Source organism: Ranitomeya imitator, chromosome 7 (assembly GCF_032444005.1).
Source record: "Ranitomeya imitator isolate aRanImi1 chromosome 7, aRanImi1.pri, whole genome shotgun sequence".
In the NCBI taxonomy this organism is placed as follows: Eukaryota; Metazoa; Chordata; class Amphibia; order Anura; family Dendrobatidae; genus Ranitomeya; species Ranitomeya imitator.
The window spans coordinates 12,807,960-12,828,301 of NC_091288.1; the positions used below are offsets into that span (position 1 = coordinate 12,807,960).

General features: G+C 45.4%; 1 protein-coding gene across 1 annotated transcript; it reads left to right on the forward strand.

Annotated features, from left to right (window-relative positions):
* The first annotated feature begins 44 nt into the window (after positions 1-44).
* Positions 45-19,347, forward strand: LOC138644388 (keratin, type II cytoskeletal 8-like). The gene is made up of 9 exons (XM_069732703.1): positions 45-404; positions 9,430-9,638; positions 10,914-10,974; positions 11,374-11,469; positions 11,643-11,807; positions 12,755-12,880; positions 13,516-13,736; positions 14,781-14,830; positions 17,191-19,347. Exons 1-9 carry the CDS (start codon positions 45-47, stop codon positions 17,331-17,333), a joined length of 1,431 nt encoding a protein of 476 aa, XP_069588804.1. The 3' UTR covers positions 17,334-19,347.
* Positions 19,348-20,342: the final 995 nt, after the last annotated feature.

Sequence of the window (20,342 nt, forward strand, 5' to 3'; positions counted from 1 at the left end):
AATGTGTCAATAAACCAGAAGGAAAAACCAGCAGGTCCCATGTGATGCTGCTTAGTGTTATTTCCACTCTTCGCTGCCTGCACCAAGTCCGCCATTTCTCCCGACCACAGGGCACCATGAGTCAATACAACAACCGCTATGGCGCCACCCGGGGGTTCAGCAGTAGATCCCACGGCTCGCTGTCAGGGCGCCCCGCCATATTCCGGGCAAGCACCGGCTACCAGCCTGGAATGCAGCGAACCATCAGTGGCCTGAACCTCTCCCGGGTTACACCGGGGTCCAGCACTTTCCTGCTCTCTTCTCTCCCCACCCTGGAGGTGGACCCCAAACTGCACCAGATGAGGAACGAGGAGAAGGAGCAGATCAAGGGGCTCAACAATCAGTTCGTCAACTTCATAGACAAGGTAAAGGTTTATGGGGGGGGGGGCATCAGTCTGGAATTAATTTGCAGTGTAGTTGGATGTAATCTATTGTTCCCTGTTATCAGCCATTTCCCAGTTGGGTAGAGGAGGTGATTATAAGGACACATTCATGTTTTGGGGTCACTATTTCTTTATGGATGATATGCATAAATTCCCTGCAGCCTCTATAAGGCTGGGTTCCCATTGCGTTATGGGACCGCGTTTAACGGACAGTGTTGCACGGCGAAATTAACGCCGTGCAACGCATCCGTTAACGCGCCCATTGAAGGCAATGGGAACGCGCTTCACTAGCGCGTGCCATGTTCGGCACGCGCTAGCGACGCGCCGGTGATTCCTGGCGCGCCGCGGACGCTGCTTGCAGCGTCCGAGGCGCGCCCGCGGTCCGTTCTCCGCTCTCGCAGATCGGGGATCTGCGAGAGCGGGGACGTTACCGCGACCCCGACCGCAGCCCCATAGAAAACATTGCGTTAGCGCAATGCGCTAGCGCTAAACGGATTGCACTAACGCAATGTGACCCTAGCCTAAGGGACGACATCCCCACAAGACAGAGAAGCTGCGGACTTTGGGGTTGGGAAAGTCACAGTATAAAAAAGTAACAGTGAAGTGGAGGAACGGTGAAATAATGGGAGCGGCGGCACGGACTGCGGTGAGGACTAGAAAGCTGCTGTAATTAAATTCTCATTGTGAACAATGCCCTAAATGTAACCTTAAGTCCACAACTGGAAATGATAGAGAAAAGTCAAAGATGCTATAAGATGTTGACAGGATGAAACGGGTGAAGTGGTCAGAAATGATGTTGAGAGCCCGAACTTTTAAATTCCTATGTTGCATCTGTGTTCTCTAAGAAAGCAAATGTAATAACTGATCTTTGCTGTGCCATCAAAGAATAAAATAATCCACTCTATCCATAAACAGATGGTGAGGGAACACTGAGCTAATTTACATGAATGTACATATCCTGGTCCAGATGAATTACATCCTAGGGTACTGAAAGTGTTAGAAGAGGAAATTGCAGAACCACTAGCCAGAATCTTTGAAAAATCCTGAAGGACAGGATAAGTCCCAGAAGATTGGAGAAGGGCAAATGGTGTCCCTATCTTCAATAAAGTAAATAAGATAGAACCCGAAAATTACAGGCCAGGGAGCCTTACTTCTATGCCAGGAAATATCTGTGAAAAAATTATTAAACATCATGTATGTCAGTACTTGGATAAGAATACAGTAATTAATCAGTCAGCATGGGTTTGTAGCAAACAAGTCATGCCAGACTAATCTAATTTCCTTCTATGATGGAATCACTGACTGGGTGGAACAGGGAAATGCGGTAGATATAGTATATATCCACTTAAGCAAAGCATTTGGTAAAATATTTCATAATATCCTTATTTTAAAAAAATGACCAAGTATGGGATTGACAAGGCCACGGTTAGATGGATTAAAACTGGCTTTGTGATCATACTCAGAGTGGTGATAAATGGTTGCACATCCAGTTGGAAGAGTGTTTCAAGAGTGGACTACAAGGCTCTGTCCTGGCCACAGTGTTGTTCATCATCTTTATTAATGATTTAGATGAAGGAATTGAGGGTAAACTGGTTACATTTGCTGATGACAAAGCTAGGAGGGATAACTAATACTAGAGAATACAGAAATGACTAAAAAAGATCTAAACAAACTGGAACTGTGGGCAACATCTAACTGGTTTTCAACAGGGAGAAATGCAAGAGTCTAGATCTGGGCAAGAAAAATGAAAAAAGTATATACAGAATAGGAGGAATAGAACTAAGCAACAGCATGTGTAAAGAAGACTTGGGTATATTAATAGATCACAGACTGCACAGGAGTCAACAGTGTGATACAGCAGCAAAAAGGCAAACACAGTTCTAGGATGTATTAAGAGAAGCATAGAGTCCAGATCACGTGAAATAATTATCCTCCTTGGTCAAGCCTCATCTGGATACTGTGTCCTGTTCTGGGCTCCACATTCTAATAATAATTATAATCTTTATTTTTATAGAGCGCTAACATATTCCGCATTGCTTTATAGTTTGCACATATCATTGCTGTCCCCGATGGGGCTCACAATCTACATTCCCTATCAGTATGTCTTTGGAATGTGGGAGGAAACCGGATAACCCGAAAGAAACCTACGCAGGACTCCAGCGCTGAAAGGCTGCAGTGCTAACCACTGAGCCACTGAGCTGCCCTACATTCTAAAAAAATACATTGAAAAACAGGAGAAAGTTAAGAGAAGAGCAACCAGGATGGTGAGCGGACTGCAAAGTATGTCCTACGGGGAACTGTTACAGCATTTGGGAATGTTTAGCTGCAAAAAAAATAAGAGGAGACTTAATAGCTGTCTTCAAATATCTGAAGGGCTGTCACAGTGTAGAGGGATCATCATTTGCACAAGGAAACACGAGAAACAATGGAATGAAACTGAATGGGAGGAGACACAGATTAGATATTAGACAAAACTTTTGGACAGTGAGGAAGATCACTGAGTGGAACAGGTGGCCATGAGAGGTGGTGAGTTCTCCTTCAATGTAAGTCTTCAGAGGCTGGACAGACATCTGTCTGAGATGGTTTAGTGAGTCCTGCATTGAGCCGGGGGTTGGACACGAGGACCCCGGAGGTCCCTTCCAACTCTAACATTCTAGGATTCTAATCATTTGTCCACTAAACACATCAGTACAATTCTGGAGAGAAACAAGACGATTTCTCTTCTTTGACAACAATCAGAGATCTTGTAACTCACGATCAATATGGGAACTTTTCATTCTACAATGATTACGCTTTATTGAGATGCAGCCAGAATCCTCCGATGTTTTCTCAGGGTCTGGAGCACGTCCATGTTTTGTGATCCCATGTGGCACACAAACCGCAGGACTCCTGTGATCCTGGGCAGGAGACGCTCACAGAATGGTGGGAAAATGATTGTTGGCATCAGAGGAATAATGGTCGGATCTTATTTCATTACTGGGTGATTGTGATTAATGCCCTCAGTAAACACAGACTGCATAATCCGCAGGGCCGGACCCTCCCCGCTGCCATTGTGCTGCCAACCTCCTGTACAGGGCGATTACACACCTGTGTGCTCAGTCCGCGATGTTTGCGGTTTGTGGTCGTGTATAATCTCATGGTACAGATACTGGAGTGGGCACAGTGCCAGGAGGTATATATACACAAAAGATGGAGGGCACCATGGATCAAAGTCAAATATAGAGTCGGGATCGATCCCACAGCGTGCAAAAAAATCATTAAATCTGCACAGAGAAAAAGAACATGCTGATAAGGAGATCACCGGAATTGTAAACAACGAAAACTTTATTAGAGTGTGCACACAGACCAACATTGCTATAAAAACACATAAACAATTCTCAGATTGACACAGCCCCCCCCCACAAAAAGGACAAAAATGAAGGCTCGTCCCAACAATATGTACAAAACTAGTATGTGTGACCCAAATAGCTGTCAAAAACAAACACAATTGCTGATACTGGCACCTGGTAGGGCAAATTGATGCTCAATCCACTGTATCACCGGGCGAGTGGGTGGATATGTCGGAAAATACGTAAAATTCACCAAAAATACCCAAAGAAAGTAAATATCATTTGGAAGGTTCAGCTATGACATACCTAAGCTTTAATAATAATAATAATGATGATAGTTAAAGTGCATAATCCAGCTAAGGCGTGCGATATAGTATGATCTGCAAAGGACAGGAGCCATTCATGCACATATTATACAGATGCTAATCATTGAACACGACCAACCCAGGCACAGATACAGAGGGAAACAATATATATACATTACGGTACAGGAAAATGTGAGCAGTCATATTGGAAGTCACAAGAGCCAGGATGAGGTCCAAAACAAGGGGAGGGCCGTAGCCCAACGCGCATCGCCACTTATGGTGGCTTCGTCAGGGGCAGAGAGGGCCACGAAGGCCACGGAACAATTGGCTAGAGAGAGACTTAACAAAACTTTTGGACCCCAGTGCATGCTACCAGCAGAACCCCCCCCAACTATGCTGATTTAGCTACAATTATGGTGATTTCTATTTTGCAGAAGGGACTGGATGCATCATGTGCAATAAAAAAAGGCTGTCGTTCTCGGCAGCACATTGTCCTGTGTAAACCAAGAACGATGGCAGCCAATGTGCAGCGGGTGATGTATCACAGATCATTCAATGCACATCGTGAAGTGCAATCTGCCTGTGCAAATGGGCTGCAACATTGCAAAATGGCCGTTCTGCAGCGCCCATGTGAGACTCCTCGCGATGAAGGATGGACATACTATGGGAGCAACCAGTGATAGATGGCCCAGTGTGCACAGGCTGCCATTGTTCTCGCTTTACAGAGAACCATGTGCTGCCGAGAACGACAACCTTTTGTGCTTCTCAAAAGATCATTTACACCCAATAAACGAGAGTTTCACTTTTTCGTTGGGTGATCGGCTGCCTACCGACGGGGCAAGATGTTCTCGAAATCGATGTTGTTAGGAACGATGCACATGCTGTAGAAATGGACCTTAGCTCTGGTCGATCACTCAGGGCAGATTCATTGTTGCATTTGCACCTTTTATTGTTTAGTTTTTGGTGTTTTTTTGGTGTTTTTTTTGCCTTTTACATTTGTGCCTAATTCTTCTTTTAAAGGGAACCTGTCACCCCGTTTTTTCAAGATGAGCTACAAATAGCGTTAAATAGGGGCAGAGCTGTGCTTTACATTAGTGTATTTTGGAGCCTTTATTCCCCACCTATGCTGCTGAAATACCTTTGTAAAGTCGCCGTTTTGGGCTGTCACTCCCGCTGCTCAGGTCATATGGGCGTGGTGACAGCGCGGTTTCTCCCCCAGATCTCCGTTGGTGGCGTAGTGGTGTGCGCATGTCCAACTGGCTAATCCACTGCGCAGCTTGAAGGAAAATAGCGCGATCTGCGCTATTCAGCCGTTTATCGGTGGGCGCGGCCATCTTTGTGAGGCCGCGCGTGCGCAGATGGTTCTTCTCGGCTTCCCGGGGCTTCAGGAAAATGGCCGCGGGATGCCGTGCGTGTGCAGATGGCGATCGCGGCGGCCATTTTCCTGCAGCCGAGATGCGAACTTGGCTTCAGGAAAATGGCCGCCGAGATCTCCATGTGCGCATGCACGGCATCCCGTGGCCATTTTCCTGAAGCCCCGGGAAGCCGAGAAGAACCATCTGTGCACGCGCGGCCTCACAAAGATGGCGGCGCCCACCGATAAACGGCTGAATAGCGCAGATCGCGCTCTTTTCCTTCAAGCTGCGCAGTGGATTAGCCACTTGGACATGCGCACACCACTACGCCACCAACGGAGATCTGGGGGAGAAACCGCGCTGTCACCACGCCCATATGACCTGAGCAGCGTGAGTGACAGCCCAAAACGGCGACTTTACAAAGGTATTTCAGCAGCATAGGTGGGGAATAAAGGCTCCAAAATACACTAATGTAAAGCACAGCTCTGCCCCTATTTGACTCTATTTGTAGCTCATCTTGAAAAAACGGGGTGACAGGTTCCCTTTAATTTGCACCTTTTTTAAAGTCTATTTTATTTCTATTCTCCTGTTTATTTTTTAGGTCAGAAATGTGTCAGTTGATTTATTTTTGTTTTCAAATTCAAAATGTTATTGTTTTTCATATAAGAAAAAAAAAAATCACAATCAGGTAATGCGCCACAGTCCGGAGAATGAGCATGCACAGTCCGATTAAGTCATTTAGCATAGACAATCATTCTAATATATAAATGGGGCACAGTCACACATCCCCGTCACTTGGCATTACTTTTGGAAATTAGAAATATTGATGGAAAGATATAGAAGGAGAGGGGATATGAAGAGGAGGGTCATTGGGGAGACCAAGGAGACCAGGACAACCTGTTAGATCCACAAAAACTCTACTCCCTACTTATCTAAAGGGAAAGATCAGTCAGATCAATTGTCAGAAATATTATATTTTAGCTCGAACACAAGGATTTCCCCAAAATCAGTCTACCCTATTCCTGTACATTGGGGATGAGAGGACGGTTTCCCAATGGAGGCGGCTGCAGCGTTTCTTCCCGTGTTTGGGCGGTCAGGGATTCCATGCGGTGAGAAGTGGCCATTTCTACAAACCTCTCTTCCGTAGAAGGGGGCTCTATTTTCTTCCAGTCACGTGGGATCACTGTCAGCTTGTAGTTGATGTCATAACAGTGATTTTTTTAGAAACTTTTTTTGGATAGGGGAAACCTGAAAAGCCACATTTGTCATCTCCCGATGACCTCCTCCCAGAAGACCTTCAGGACTGGGCAAGACCACCATATGTGGGACATTGTCCCCTCATGAGCCTCACAACGCCAGCATAAGTCAGAGACCTCAGGATACCATCTATGTGGGCAGAAGGGACCCCCGTACCCCCCAGAGACTATTCTGTAGCCATGATAGATTTGTGAGAAAGGTGAAAGCATTTGTCCCATTGTTCCCTCGTAAATGTTTGCTGAAGTTCAGTTTCCCGTGCTCTGCAGAAAGGTGGAGTGTTCCCACGTCAGTAATTTATAAAGAACCGAAATGGCTCGTGCGGGTCCAGATGGGGCTACATGAATTTCTTCAGAAGGGTACAGTGTCCGTGTGAAATCCGCATGTTTGTCAGTGGATGTACAAGTGTCGAAGTTGCGTGCATTCAAAGACATATGGCGCCTCAAGAGCCCGACCCTCTAAATAAGAACCCCTCAAATGAGGACAAGTCAATCACAAGTTTCAGATTTGCATAATAAAAAATCTGCAGGGTCTCAAATTTCATTTCGGGTCACATGAACCCGAACAGAACAGCAGGGTTGGAAAAAAAAAAAAAAAAAAAAAAAAAAAGCAAAAAACAGGCCAAAAACAAAAATAAAGAGCTTTTCTAACTTTGCGCAAAAATTGTAACCCACATGCAACATTTTTAGGAATTTGGAAAAAACATGAACTGAAAAATAGAAAAATGCTGAAGTGAATTGGGTCCTTAATTCACTCTCACAGCACCATCTAGTGGACATGCATAGTAACTACACTGAGGCAATTCTGTTGGAAATTGAATATTGTTAAAATATTACCAGATTAGCAAAACTCTGTCACCTTGTGCCAAACATTGACTCTAATGACTGCCCAGATTTAAGCCTGAATGATATAATGAAATATGTATCTAATTTTTTTTTAAAGTTTTATCTCAAATTGTGTACGATTTATTAGTTAATTGTGACTGTCGACATATTGAATTTGTAATTTTGCTGCAGCTGTTTATAAGATGTGAATAATCCTGCGTTAGTTGTATTGTAATATTACACTGTTCTGTTACTTTATTGTTCTACATTGACAGTTGCAGTGAGCTCAGAATTTTCACACAACCCCATTGTTTCTATACATGAGGGCAGGTATCCTAATCATTACTAACATTCCTACATGCTCAGAAGTTTTTCTATGCAACTTTTTCCTCCAAGGGAAGCGTTTTAGTTTTGCAGTTATAATAATTTGGAATTTTACAATGATCACTGTGCAACCAAGTTATACTAAGGAGCCCAAGAAAATAAATAAAATGATAAAGGCACAAAGCTCCGATGTTTTTAGAAATCTTGTTTTTCTATTTCTGTTGTTTCTTTTGTTATTTTGTTGTTATATTAAAGAGAACCTGTCACCCCCAAAATGGAAGGTGAGGTAAGCCCACCAGGATCAGGGGCTTATCTCCAGCATTCTGTAATGCATTCTGTAATGCTATAGATAAGCCCCCGATGTATCCTGAAAGATGAGAAAAAGAGGTTAGATTATACTCACAGGAGCAGTCCCGGTTCTGTTCTGGTCCGATGGGTGTCGCGGTCCGGGGCCTCCCATCTTCTTACGATGACATCCTCTTCTTGTCTTCACGCCGCGGCTTCGGCTCCGGCGTACTTTATCTCCCTGTTGAGGGCAGAGCAAAGTGCTGCAGTGCGCAGGCGCTGGGCCTCTCTGACCCTTCCCGGCACCTGCGCACTGCAGTACTTTGCCCTCAACAGGGAGATAAAGTACGGCTGGGCCGAAGCCGCGGTGTGAAAACAAGAAGAGGATGTCATCGTAAGAAGATGGGAGGCCCCGGACCGCGACGCCCATCGTACCAGGACCGCCTGTGTGTGAGTATAATATAACCTCTTTTTCTCATCTTTCAGGATACATCGGGGGCTTATCTACAGCATTACAGAATGCATTACAGAATGCTGGAGATAAGCCCATGATCCTGGTGGGCTTAGCTCACCTTCCATTTTGGGGGTAACAGGTTCCCTTTAAATTGTAAAATATCCAGGACGATTCTCCGGCGCCTTCTGGTGGACGTCTCCCACAATAATAAGTGATTGAACTGAAGAAAATGTCCTCTAAAGAAATGGGAAAAGTACAAATAACATAAGCTCTCAATTCTGCAGAACTACAAGTACCAGCAATAACCTCAGACCTTCACCCTGCAAAAGCTCTGTCTTCTGCTGATCTATAAGTACCAGCAATAATTGTAGCATTTACCCCTGCAAAATTCTGCACTACAAGTACCAGCAATAATTGCAGATTTTCCCCTGGAAAACCTGATCTGCTGAACTATAAGTACAAGCAATAATTGCAAGCATTCCCCTTGCAAAAGCCTGAACTACAAGTACCAGCAGTAATTGCAGACCTTCCTCCTGCAAAAGCGCTGTTTTCTGCTGAACTACAAATACCAGCAGGAACTGCAGACTTTTCCCCTGCAAACACTTTATCTTTTGCGCTGAACTACAAGTACCAGCAATAAATGCAGCCCTCCCTCCCTCCCTGCAATGTCTCTACTATAAGGTCTGTTTCCATCTTTACAGTCATTTCATTGCTCAAATGCATTAAAGTACACAGTGAAGCAATCTTGCTTCTCCCGTTTTGTGTATACAGCTCCCATGCAGAGTTAGGTGTCTCCATGGTAGCAGATGAATCCAATCACCAGGGTAACCTGTTAGATATGATAATCAGTGTTCATTATGTGATTGTTATCTGACAGGTCCGGGACCTGGAGAGACAGAACAAGATCCTGAAGACCCAACTGCGACTCCTGAAGGAGAAGGACACGTACAAGTCCAACATCGATCAGATCACGCTGGCCTCCGGCAATCACCTGAAGCAGCAGATCGATGGCCTCCTGCATGAGAAGGACAAGCTGCAGGCCGAGCTGCAGAACATGCAAGCGGTGGTGGAGGAGCTGAAGAGCCGGTATGCCCTGTGACCCAGCGCCAAATAACTGCCCCCAGGCTCGGACTGGCCCACCGGAGAACCGGAGGATTCTCTGGTGGGCCCAGGCACTGACACCTGCTGGCATACTGGCCAGCAGCTGCCTAGGGCCCCCACTGCTCCAGTCTGCCCCTATAATTCTGCCATAGGGTGCACGAATAATGGCGACACACAACAGTGCAATGATGACTGCTGTACTGCTCAAATAATAAATTATAACTATAAAACATGATCTATCAGAAGTAAATAGTATCAGGCATGGCCCATGTCACATGGCCATACATTGTGTATATATAGTAATAGTGCCTTACACAATAATACTGCTATGTAGCCATCAAATAATAATGCTACAATACATAGCTAAATATATAACTAAAAAATACCACCATACAGTGTCTATAGTAATGCCATGTGGTGCATGTAGAATAGTGCCACACACAGCACTCGCGGGCAGGGTCCTCGCCTCCTGGACCAGTTATGACTTGTATTGTTTAGGATTATTGTACTTGTTTTTATTATGTATACCCCTCCTCACATGTAAAGCGCCATGGAATCAATGGTGCTATAATAATAAATAATAATAATGCACAGTGCCATGATAATACTGATAAATAGCGCTCAAATAATAACGCTATAATAACTATAAAATTATACAGTACGACTAAAGAATACCACCGTACAGGGCCATGCATTGCCCATGTAATACGGCCATTTATCAGGTACAGAATAGTGCTACACACAGTGCCATGATAATATGGCTAGGTTGTGCTCAAGTAATAACTAAATCATTAAATAATGCCCGAAAATAAGTATCAAATATTACCTATATAATACTGCAATATAGTGCTAACATAGTAGTGCCTTACTACAGAATCCAAATATTACTGCTATATAGTGCTGAAATAGTAACACTATAATGACATTAATATAATGTTATGTATAACTAGATAACATCTCCATATAGTGCAAATATAATATTGCCATACAGTGTCATGATAATACTGCTGTAATAAATAACACCCAACCATGGTGGAGGCCCCGGAGTCATTGGTTCATATATCCAGGTCCTCATTATAGCGCCTATAAACAAAGAGAACAAATATTGTTCAAAAGCATCAGAAAAGATCCGACAAATAGAATTTGTACTTTTAAACATTGGACAGTGTATTATAACTATAACCGCCCCCCCTCCCCACCTCTCCTCCCCCCTCCGGCATACATCTGCACCCACTTCACTTTCTGTTTTTTTTTCTGCAGATACGAGGATGAAATCAACAAGCGCAATCAATTAGAAAATGACTTTGTGCTGACGAAGAAGGTGCGCACTTATTACTTTGCTATTTGATAAAGCTTAATTGGAGGTGGGGGCGCTATAGCATTGATATCTATGGCAAATATTGGCCACAGCAATGGTGAAAAGTGGTACTGCAGGTGACACAGGGGAAAAAAATGTATCAAAATTGTAATAAGCTTGAAACCAAAATATTTTCCCAAAATGGTGAACATGAAATCATTAGCGGTGACTCTGCTTCTCTGCATAAGTGAATTGTACTTAATATTTATGGACTGATCCAAATTTAAATATAAAGTCTCGGACCTCCCCAACATTAGATCACAAGCCTTGTGCTTCACCCCTGAAATAAGGACTCAGGTTAAAGGTACCGACACTTAACTTTAGGGTCTTCCCATAAAACATTGAGCTGTTTTAACCCCTCAGGACCTGGACGACACCTATCTGCATAAAGTGGACAATGAATCCAAGTTGGAAAGTCTGACCGATGAGATTGAGGTTCTGAAGCAGCTGTATAAGGAGGTAATGAACTGACTGTGGGGTCCACAGCTGAGGGTTTGTTACAGTTGATCCAGTCTAAACCATACTCTGGGAGCTAAACACATCCGCAGCACAACTCTCTCTCTCTCCGTTCTGATGGTTTGTTACAATGTATCAGTGCAGGAAATATGTCCAGGCTTTTTATGTAAATGCAGGAGATTCAGGAGCTGCAGTCTCAGGTCCACAGCGACAAAGTGACGGTGGAGCTGGACAACAGCCGGGATCTGGAGATGAAGCACATCATGGACGAGGTGCGGGCGCAGTACCAGAGCATGGCGGAGAAGAGCCGGCAGGAGGCCGAGCACTGGTACAAGAGCAAGGTGCGAGCGTCGACTGGGGGGTCCCGGGGGTCTGTGTGCACTATAGTGGCAGGATTACTATGGGCCCCGAGTATACAGGACCCCCTGTTATACGGTGGCCCCCCGAGTATACAGGACCCCCTGTTATACGGTGGCCCCCCGAGTATACAGGACCCCCTGTTATACGGTGGCTCCTCAAGTATACAGGACCCCCTGTTATACGGTGGCCCCCTGAGTATACAGGACCCCCTGTTATGTGGTGGCTCCCCGAGTATACAGGACCCCCTGTTATGTGGTGGCTCCCCGAGTATACAGGACCCCCTGTTATACGGTGGCCCCCCGAGTATACAGGACCCCCTGTTATACGGTGGCCCCCCGAGTATACAGGACCCCCTGTTATACGGTGGCCCCCCGAGTATACAGGACCCCCTGTTATATGGTGGCTCCCCGAGTATACAGGACCCCGTTATACAGTGGCCCCCCGAGTATACAGGACCCCCTGTTATACGGTGGTCCCCCCTAGTATACAGGACCCCCTGTTATATGGTGGCTCCCCGAGTATACAGGACCCCCTGTTATACGGTGGCCCCCCGAGTATACAGGACCCCCTGTAATACGGTGGCCCCCAAGTATATAGGACCCCCTGTTATACGGTGGCCCCCAAGTATATAGGACCCCCTGTTATACGGTGGCTCCCCGAGTATACAGGACCCCTTGTTATATGGTGGCTCCCCGAGTATACAGGACCCCCTGTTATGTGGTGGCTCCCCGAGTATACAGGACCCCCTGTTATGTGGTGGTTCCCCGAGTATACAGGACCCCTTGTTATACGGTGGTCCCTGAGTATACAGGACCCCCTGTTATATGGTGGCCTCCCAAGTATACAGGACCCCTGTAATACGGTGGCCCCCAAGTATATAGGACCCCCTGTTATCTGTCAGCTCATGTTCTCATGACTCCGTCCACAGATTGATGATTTGGTGAATCAGGGTAAGCGGGCGAGTGATGAGCTGAAGACTCTGAAGAACGAGATGGCGGATCTCCACCGGATGATACAACGTGTCAACAGCGACAATGAGGCCCTAAAGAATCAGGTACGGGGGTCCGGAGTCTGCCCGATCTCTCAGATCCCCAAGGAGCCACCTCTTCTGTGCTGGACACAAGGTGGCACACAGACAGTGCCAGCGATGGTGCCCACAACACCAAACACATGGTGCCCCCACAACCGCCCCGACAATGGCCCAAAAAGGACGGTCTCCGCATGTGGTGGGTGCTCAGCCCCTTATATACAATCTAATATACGATAATAGCTGCTGTTAAAGGTGGCAGTGAACGTCTAGGTGGCACCTGGGGGTACAGGGATCCGCCGTATCACTATGCCATTATAGAGCTCACCAGGGACCACCATTGCCTCCAGCTGTGTGTACAGCTGCCATACTGACACCAACAGCCGTGGAGCGGTGTAGATTGGTGAAGTCGCAGAATCTCCGAGTATCTGGACAGACAGACCTGGGCGTCCTCTCTACTGCCCCCTATAGGCGGTGGCTCACAATGCTCCATTGCTGTATATTGTCGTGCAGTGGACCCACAATCTGCCCAGTTCCATGGAGTCGTCCCTCCCATAGGTGACAAATATAGATAACTACACGGTATAAATGAAGCCCCCGAGGGATGAAGCTTCTGCCCGAGGCTTCAGATCCATTTTTCAACCCATTTCCTTCATTTGTAGAGGACCAGTCTGGAGAACAACATCACCCACACAGAGGAGAATGGGGAACAAGCGATCCAGAGCGCCAAGGGCCACGCGCAGGACCTGGAGGACGCCCTGAGGAGAGCGAAGCAGGATATGGCGCGCAAAGCGAAGGAATACCAGGACCTGATGAACACAAAGCTGGCGCTGGACATTGAGATCGCAACGTACCGGAAACTGCTGGAGGGCGAAGAGACCCGGTGAGTGCAAAGGATGCATTTATGGACATTGAGCTGAATTACATCCTGTGTTATACCCCAGAGCTGCACTCACTATTCTGCTGGTGCAGTCACTGTGTACATACATTGCATTACTGATCCTGAGTTACATCATGTATTATACCCCAGAGCTGCACTCACTATTCTGCTGGTGCAATCACTTTATACATACATTACATTACTGATCCTGAGTTACATCCTGTATTATACCCCAGAGCTGCACTCACTATTCTGCTGGTGCAATCACTTTATACATACATTACATTACTGATCCTGAGTTACATCATGTATTATACCCCAGAGCTGCACTCACTATTCTGCTGGTGCAGTCACTGTGTACATACATTACATTACTGATCCTGAGTTACATCCTGTATTATACCCCAGAGCTGCACTCACTATTCTGCTGGTGCAGTCACTGTGTACATACATTACATTACTGATCTTGAGTTACATCCTGTATTATACCCCAGAGCTGCACTCACTATTCTGCTGGTGCAGTCACTGTGTACATACATTACATTACTGATCTTGAGTTACATCCTGTATTATACTCCAGAGCTGCACTCACTATTCTGCTGGTGCAGTCACTGTGTACATACATTACATTACTGATCCTGAGTTACATCCTGTATTATACTCCAGAGCTGCACCCACTATTCTGCTGGTGGAGTCACTGTGTACATATATTACATTACTGATCCTGAGTTACATCCTGTATTATACTCCAGAGCTGCACTCACTATTCTGCTGGTGCAGTCACTGTGTACATACATTACATTACTGATCCTGAGTTACATCCTGTATTATACTCCAGAGCTGCACCCACTATTCTGCTGGTGCAGTCACTGTGTACATACATTACATTACTGATCCTGAGTTACATCCTGTATTATACTCCAGAGCTGCACTCAGTATTCTGCTGGTTGTTAGTGGAATCAGTCTCCCTCCCATTAGTGCAGCTAAGCTCCTATCATGCGGGGGGCACTTACTTTTCTTTGGTGTGACAATGTTGTTTCTATTTAGGTTGAACAATCATCCCTCGAATTCTCAGATCTCTGCAGTGGATAAATTGGGTGAGTGTTTTCTCAGTGTTTTTTCCTCGGTATTTCAGTGCTGGGATTATCTGTGGGTTTTATGATGGGTGAGGTCTGGCTGCTGATTGCAGACCCCAGTAACAAAAATATGAGAGCTCTAAGTGGTTACTCTGGCACTCATGCATCTATTCCCATCATGTGCGATACTCTCTGCTCAGCTGTGTATCTAATCCTCTCCTGTGTGATACTGTCTGCTGAGCTGTGTATCTAATCCCCTTCTGTGTGATACCGTCTGCTGAGCCGTGTATCTAATCCTATCCTGTGTGATACTGTCTGCTGAGCCGTGTATCTAATCCTATCCTGTGTGATACTGTCTGCTGAGCCGTGTATCTAATCCTCTCCTGTGTGATACTGACTGCTGAGCTGTGTATCTAATCCTATACTGTGTGATACTGTCTGCTGAGCCGTGTATCTAATCCTCTCCTGTGTGATACTGACTGCTGAGCCGTGTATCTAATCCTATCCTGTGTGATACTGACTGCTGAGCCGTGTATCTAATCCTATCCTGTGTGATACTGTCTGCTGAGCCATGTATCTAATCCTATCCTGTGTGATACTGTCTGCTGAGCTGTGTATCTAATCCTATCCTGTGTGATACTGTCTGCTGAGCCGTGTATCTAATCCTATCCTGTGTGATACTGTCTGCTGAGCCGTGTATCTAATCCCCTTCTGTGTGATACTGTCTGCTGAGCCGTGTATCTAATCCTATCCTGTGTGATACTGTCTGCTGAGCCGTGTATCTAATCCTATCCTGTGTGATACTGTCTGCTGAGCCGTGTATCTAATCCTCTTCTGTGTGATACTGTCTGCTGAGCCGTGTATCTAATCCCCTTCTGTGTGATACTGTCTGCTGAGCCGTGTATCTAATCCTATCCTGTGTGATACTGTCTGCTGAGCCGTGTACCTAATCCTATCCTGTGTGATACTGTCTGCTGAGCCGTGTATCTAATCCCCTTCTGTGTGATACTGTCTGCTGAGCCGTGTATCTAATCTCTTTCTGTGTGATACTGACTGCTGAGCTGTGTATCTAATCCTATCCTGTGTGATACTGTCTGCTGAGCTGTGTATCTAATCCCTTCCTGTGTGATACTGACTGCTGAGCTGTGTATCTAATCCTATCCTGTGTGATACTGACTGCTGAGCTGTGTATCTAATCCTATCCTGTGTGATACTGACTGCTGAGCCGTGTATCTAATCCTATCCTGTGTGATACTGTCTGCTGAGCCGCGTATCTAATCCCTTCCTGTGTGATACTGACTGCTGAGCTGTGTATCTAATCCTATCCTGTGTGATACTGACTGCTGAGCTGTGTATCTAATCCTATCCTGTGTGATACTGACTGCTGAGCCGTGTATCTAATCCTATCCTGTGTGATACTGTCTGCTGAGCCGCGTATCTAATCCCTTCCTGTGTGATACTGACTGCTGAGCTGTGTATCTAATCCCTTCCTGTGTGATACTGACTGCTGAGCCGCGTATCTAATCCCTTCCTGTGTGATACTGACTGCTGAGCTGTGTATCTAATCCTATCCTGTGTGATGCTGTCTGCTGAGCTGTGTATCTAATCCCTTCCTGTGTGATACTGACTGCTGAGCTGTGTATCTAATCCTATCCTGTGTGATACTGACTGCTGAGCTGTGTATCTAATCCTATCCTGTGTGATACTGACTGCTGAGCCGTGTATCTAATCCTATCCTGTGTGATACTGTCTGCTGAGCCGCGTATCTAATCCCTTCCTGTGTGATACTGACTGCTGAGCTGTGTATCTAATCCTATCCTGTGTGATACTGACTGCTGAGCTGTGTATCTAATCCTATCCTGTGTGATACTGACTGCTGAGCCGTGTATCTAATCCTATCCTGTGTGATACTGTCTGCTGAGCCGCGTATCTAATCCCTTCCTGTGTGATACTGACTGCTGAGCTGTGTATCTAATCCCTTCCTGTGTGATACTGACTGCTGAGCCGCGTATCTAATCCCTTCCTGTGTGATACTGACTGCTGAGCTGTGTATCTAATCCCTTCCTGTGTGATACTGACTGCTGAGCCGCGTATCTAATCCCTTCCTGTGTGATACTGACTGCTGAGCTGTGTATCTAATCCCTTCCTGTGTGATACTGACTGCTGAGCTGTGTATCTAATCCCTTCCTGTGTGATACTGTCTGCTGAGCTGTGTATCTAATCCTATCCTGTGTGATACTGTCTGCTGAGCCGCGTATCTAATCCCTTCCTGTGTGATACTGTCTGCTGAGCCGCGTATCTAATCCCTTCCTGTGTGATACTGACTGCTGAGCCGCGTATCTAATCCCTTCCTGTGTGATACTAATTGTTTCTTTCTGCAGCCGGTCTCTTGAATTATGATGGGAAAACTTCTTCTTCTTTGGCACGAAATTCCCCGAACGCCAAGAAAGTTGTTCTGGTGAAGACGATTGAAACCTCCGACGGTAAACAAGTGTCGGAGGCGAATCACTATTCCCGGGAATGAACCGTGTACAGCAGAGCCGACTGTGCGGACCCCCATTGCTGAGCCCTGCAGCCCCCACCTGTCACTGCTGATGTCCCCCACACTGACCTAATAATGTGTGATGAAGCAGAGCTGGCCTCGCGTCCGGCACCTTCATACTATGCAGCCGCACCAATCACAACTACACCAGGAAAATGCAACTTTCGCTACTGGAGCTATTTAACGTATCTTAGAAAAAAAGCGACAGAAGTCACTAATACCGGGGGCCAAAACTAATGCAAGCAGGAGGCGTCAGCCCCAGGACAAAGGTGGAGATACTGATGAGAACCCACCATCACTCCCATCATCCATGAGGACAGGGAGATTGGTGCTTAGTATTATAAATGCACACCGATAAGGCTTGTATAGGGCGCCAGTCACACTGTCACTTGTAGTGCGCCACGCGTACAGCCTATTAGTGAGGCCCATACTAGTAGATCACGTGGCCGCCTAGTACTACATTAGTGCACCCCACAGGGACACCCCAATCCCCCAACACTACAGGGCCGGCTGCATCCTGCAAAGATGAAAAATACTCCATATACGAGCCTTTACCATGTGCATTAATAATACTAAGCAGCCCCACCGGCCTCATGGATGATGGGAGTGGTTGTTGTTCATCAGTATTTTGCACCTTTGTCCTAGGGCTGCTGCAGTGTTCTGGTTTTCTGCCTTTTTCCTGTGATGTTTAGTATCGATGCCCCGTTCAATGTAGAACTTATTAATATACTTTGTTTCACTCTGTCGATATCTCTGTTTGCTGTGGGGACGTTTGTTTACATCTAAAGGATAAACATCTGGATAGATCTAATATTACTCACAGCTGAGGATTTGTCACAATTGTATCCAGTCTAGGAAGCCTCCGCAGAGCAGGGAGATGAATTTTACCTGCACTGATACATTGAAACAAACTATAATAGAAGACTTCTGCTGGTGATACAATTGTATCCTGTGTAGAGAATTATAACAAAGCAGCGAGAAGCATCAGATCTGTGCAGGTTTTCAGCCTCTGGATGTAAGTGACTAATAACTGACAGCAAGCAGAGATCCTGAAACAGGTGAGTGAATAAAACATCATCACATCTCTGCTTTTCTGCCTTTTTTGTCCAGTTTTGCTTTTGGTTCATATTCCTCGTTCATTGTGATGTTTAAATTTTCGGGATGATTTTTGTGGATTCATCATTTTGTGACTTTTTTTGCACAAATTTATTCCAGTCTTCTTCCCTTTGTAGTGATTTTGTATGGACTGGTTTATGTACGTCCTCCCCCAGTTTTTCTTGCGCAAATTTTGCAACACTTTTTGGAAGAGTCAAAGGTGAAGACCCTTTTTTGTCAGCGAGTAAAATTCATAAATCGCATGCATCATTTTGAAGAATTTTACACAAAAAAAGCAAAAATACCACCACACATTAAAAAAGGCACAAATAAAAAAATAAAACTGAAGCAAACAAAGGCAAGAAGGCAATAATGAAGTTGGCCCAAAGTTTATTAGAAAGTTGCAAAACTTTTCCTTTTTACAATGAAACAGAATGTCTGAATGTTATTTTAAAACTTAAGCGGCAGCATTATTAGGTTGTGAGGGGATGAAAACAACCCTAACCCCCCATTAATAAACAATTTGTACCAAGACCTCCCCCGCTGTCCCAGCCATGATTTCCATATTCTTTGTATTTGTGTGATTTCTTCCTGTTTGAAGAATCAGGGTTTTCATGGCTCCATCTAGTGGCCATTGCATGTAAGTACCATAGATAGTCAGCAGGAAGAATTCAAAACAGCAACAAGTAAAAAAACAACATAACAAAACTGCCAGAGCGGATGCTGTTAACATAAATAACACATTTTAGGAAATTTGTGTATATGATGCCTTAATCGCCCTCAACTTTTTCATTGGCTCAATAATTGTTTTTAATGACGCAAACTTGTATTAAGATTTTTTGTTTTTTTTTCTTGTATTTCTTAGCTTTTAATAACTTTGCATTAAACTTAAAGCTCCTCATTTTTTTTTTTTTTTTTAAATGATGAAACTTTATAACTGTAAACCTATATTAGAGCATCCGGATAGGGGGTCTAGAATATGGGGTTGGCCCCTGGCAGTGGCTGAGAGGTTTGCACTTTGTCTTAGAATGTGCAGCAATGGATGGGTCATAGATCAGTTCGGTGCTTGTCCTCCTGCTCCTTCTACCATCTCTGAGTGCAAATAAAAGCCAGGACTTTCCTGTGGGTAGAGGTCAGCCTCATGGTGCGGACAGATATAGGAGGAGGCGCCTGATGCAGCCAGCGGTGGGGGTGCGTAGCACTGAGGCTATGTGCACACGTTGTGGATTTGACTGTGACATTTTCTGTGCCGATTCTGTATTTCTTGGCAGAAAACGCAGGTCAAAATCTGCGTGTGTTTCTGCAGATTTTGTGCGTGTTTTTTTTTGCGGATTTGCAGCGGATTTTGTGCGGATTTCATGCATTTTTTTACCCTTGCATTTTCCTATAATGGAATGGGTGTAGAAACGCTGCAGATCTGCAAAAAGAAGTGACATAGTCCTTTTTTTAATCTGCTGCGTTTTCCATGCAGATTTTTCGGCACCATTAGCACAGCATTTTTTTCCCATTGATTTACATTGTACTGTAAATCACTTGCGGATCTGCAGCGAATCTGCGTGGGAAAAAACACTGCGGATCCGCAGGAAATCCGCAACGTGTGTACATACCCTGACTGTTATAGCGCCTGCGCCGTCCAAGATCCAGTCCTGGATTTGGCATTATTTCCATTTTTACATTGTATCTTCGTCTTTAGGATGGCGCAACACTTGAATATGATGATGGAATAGAGACCGTCGGCTCCCGCTCCACCATTCACCGGCACCATCTGAGTCTCTACAGGAAGCACAATGGCGACACTAGATGGTGTCTGTTTGGGGAGAAGGATGGACTGGGGGCTTGTGTGGGGTCTCATGCTGCATGGCAATAGCCTGGGTGGGAGCAATGAGGGGCTTCACT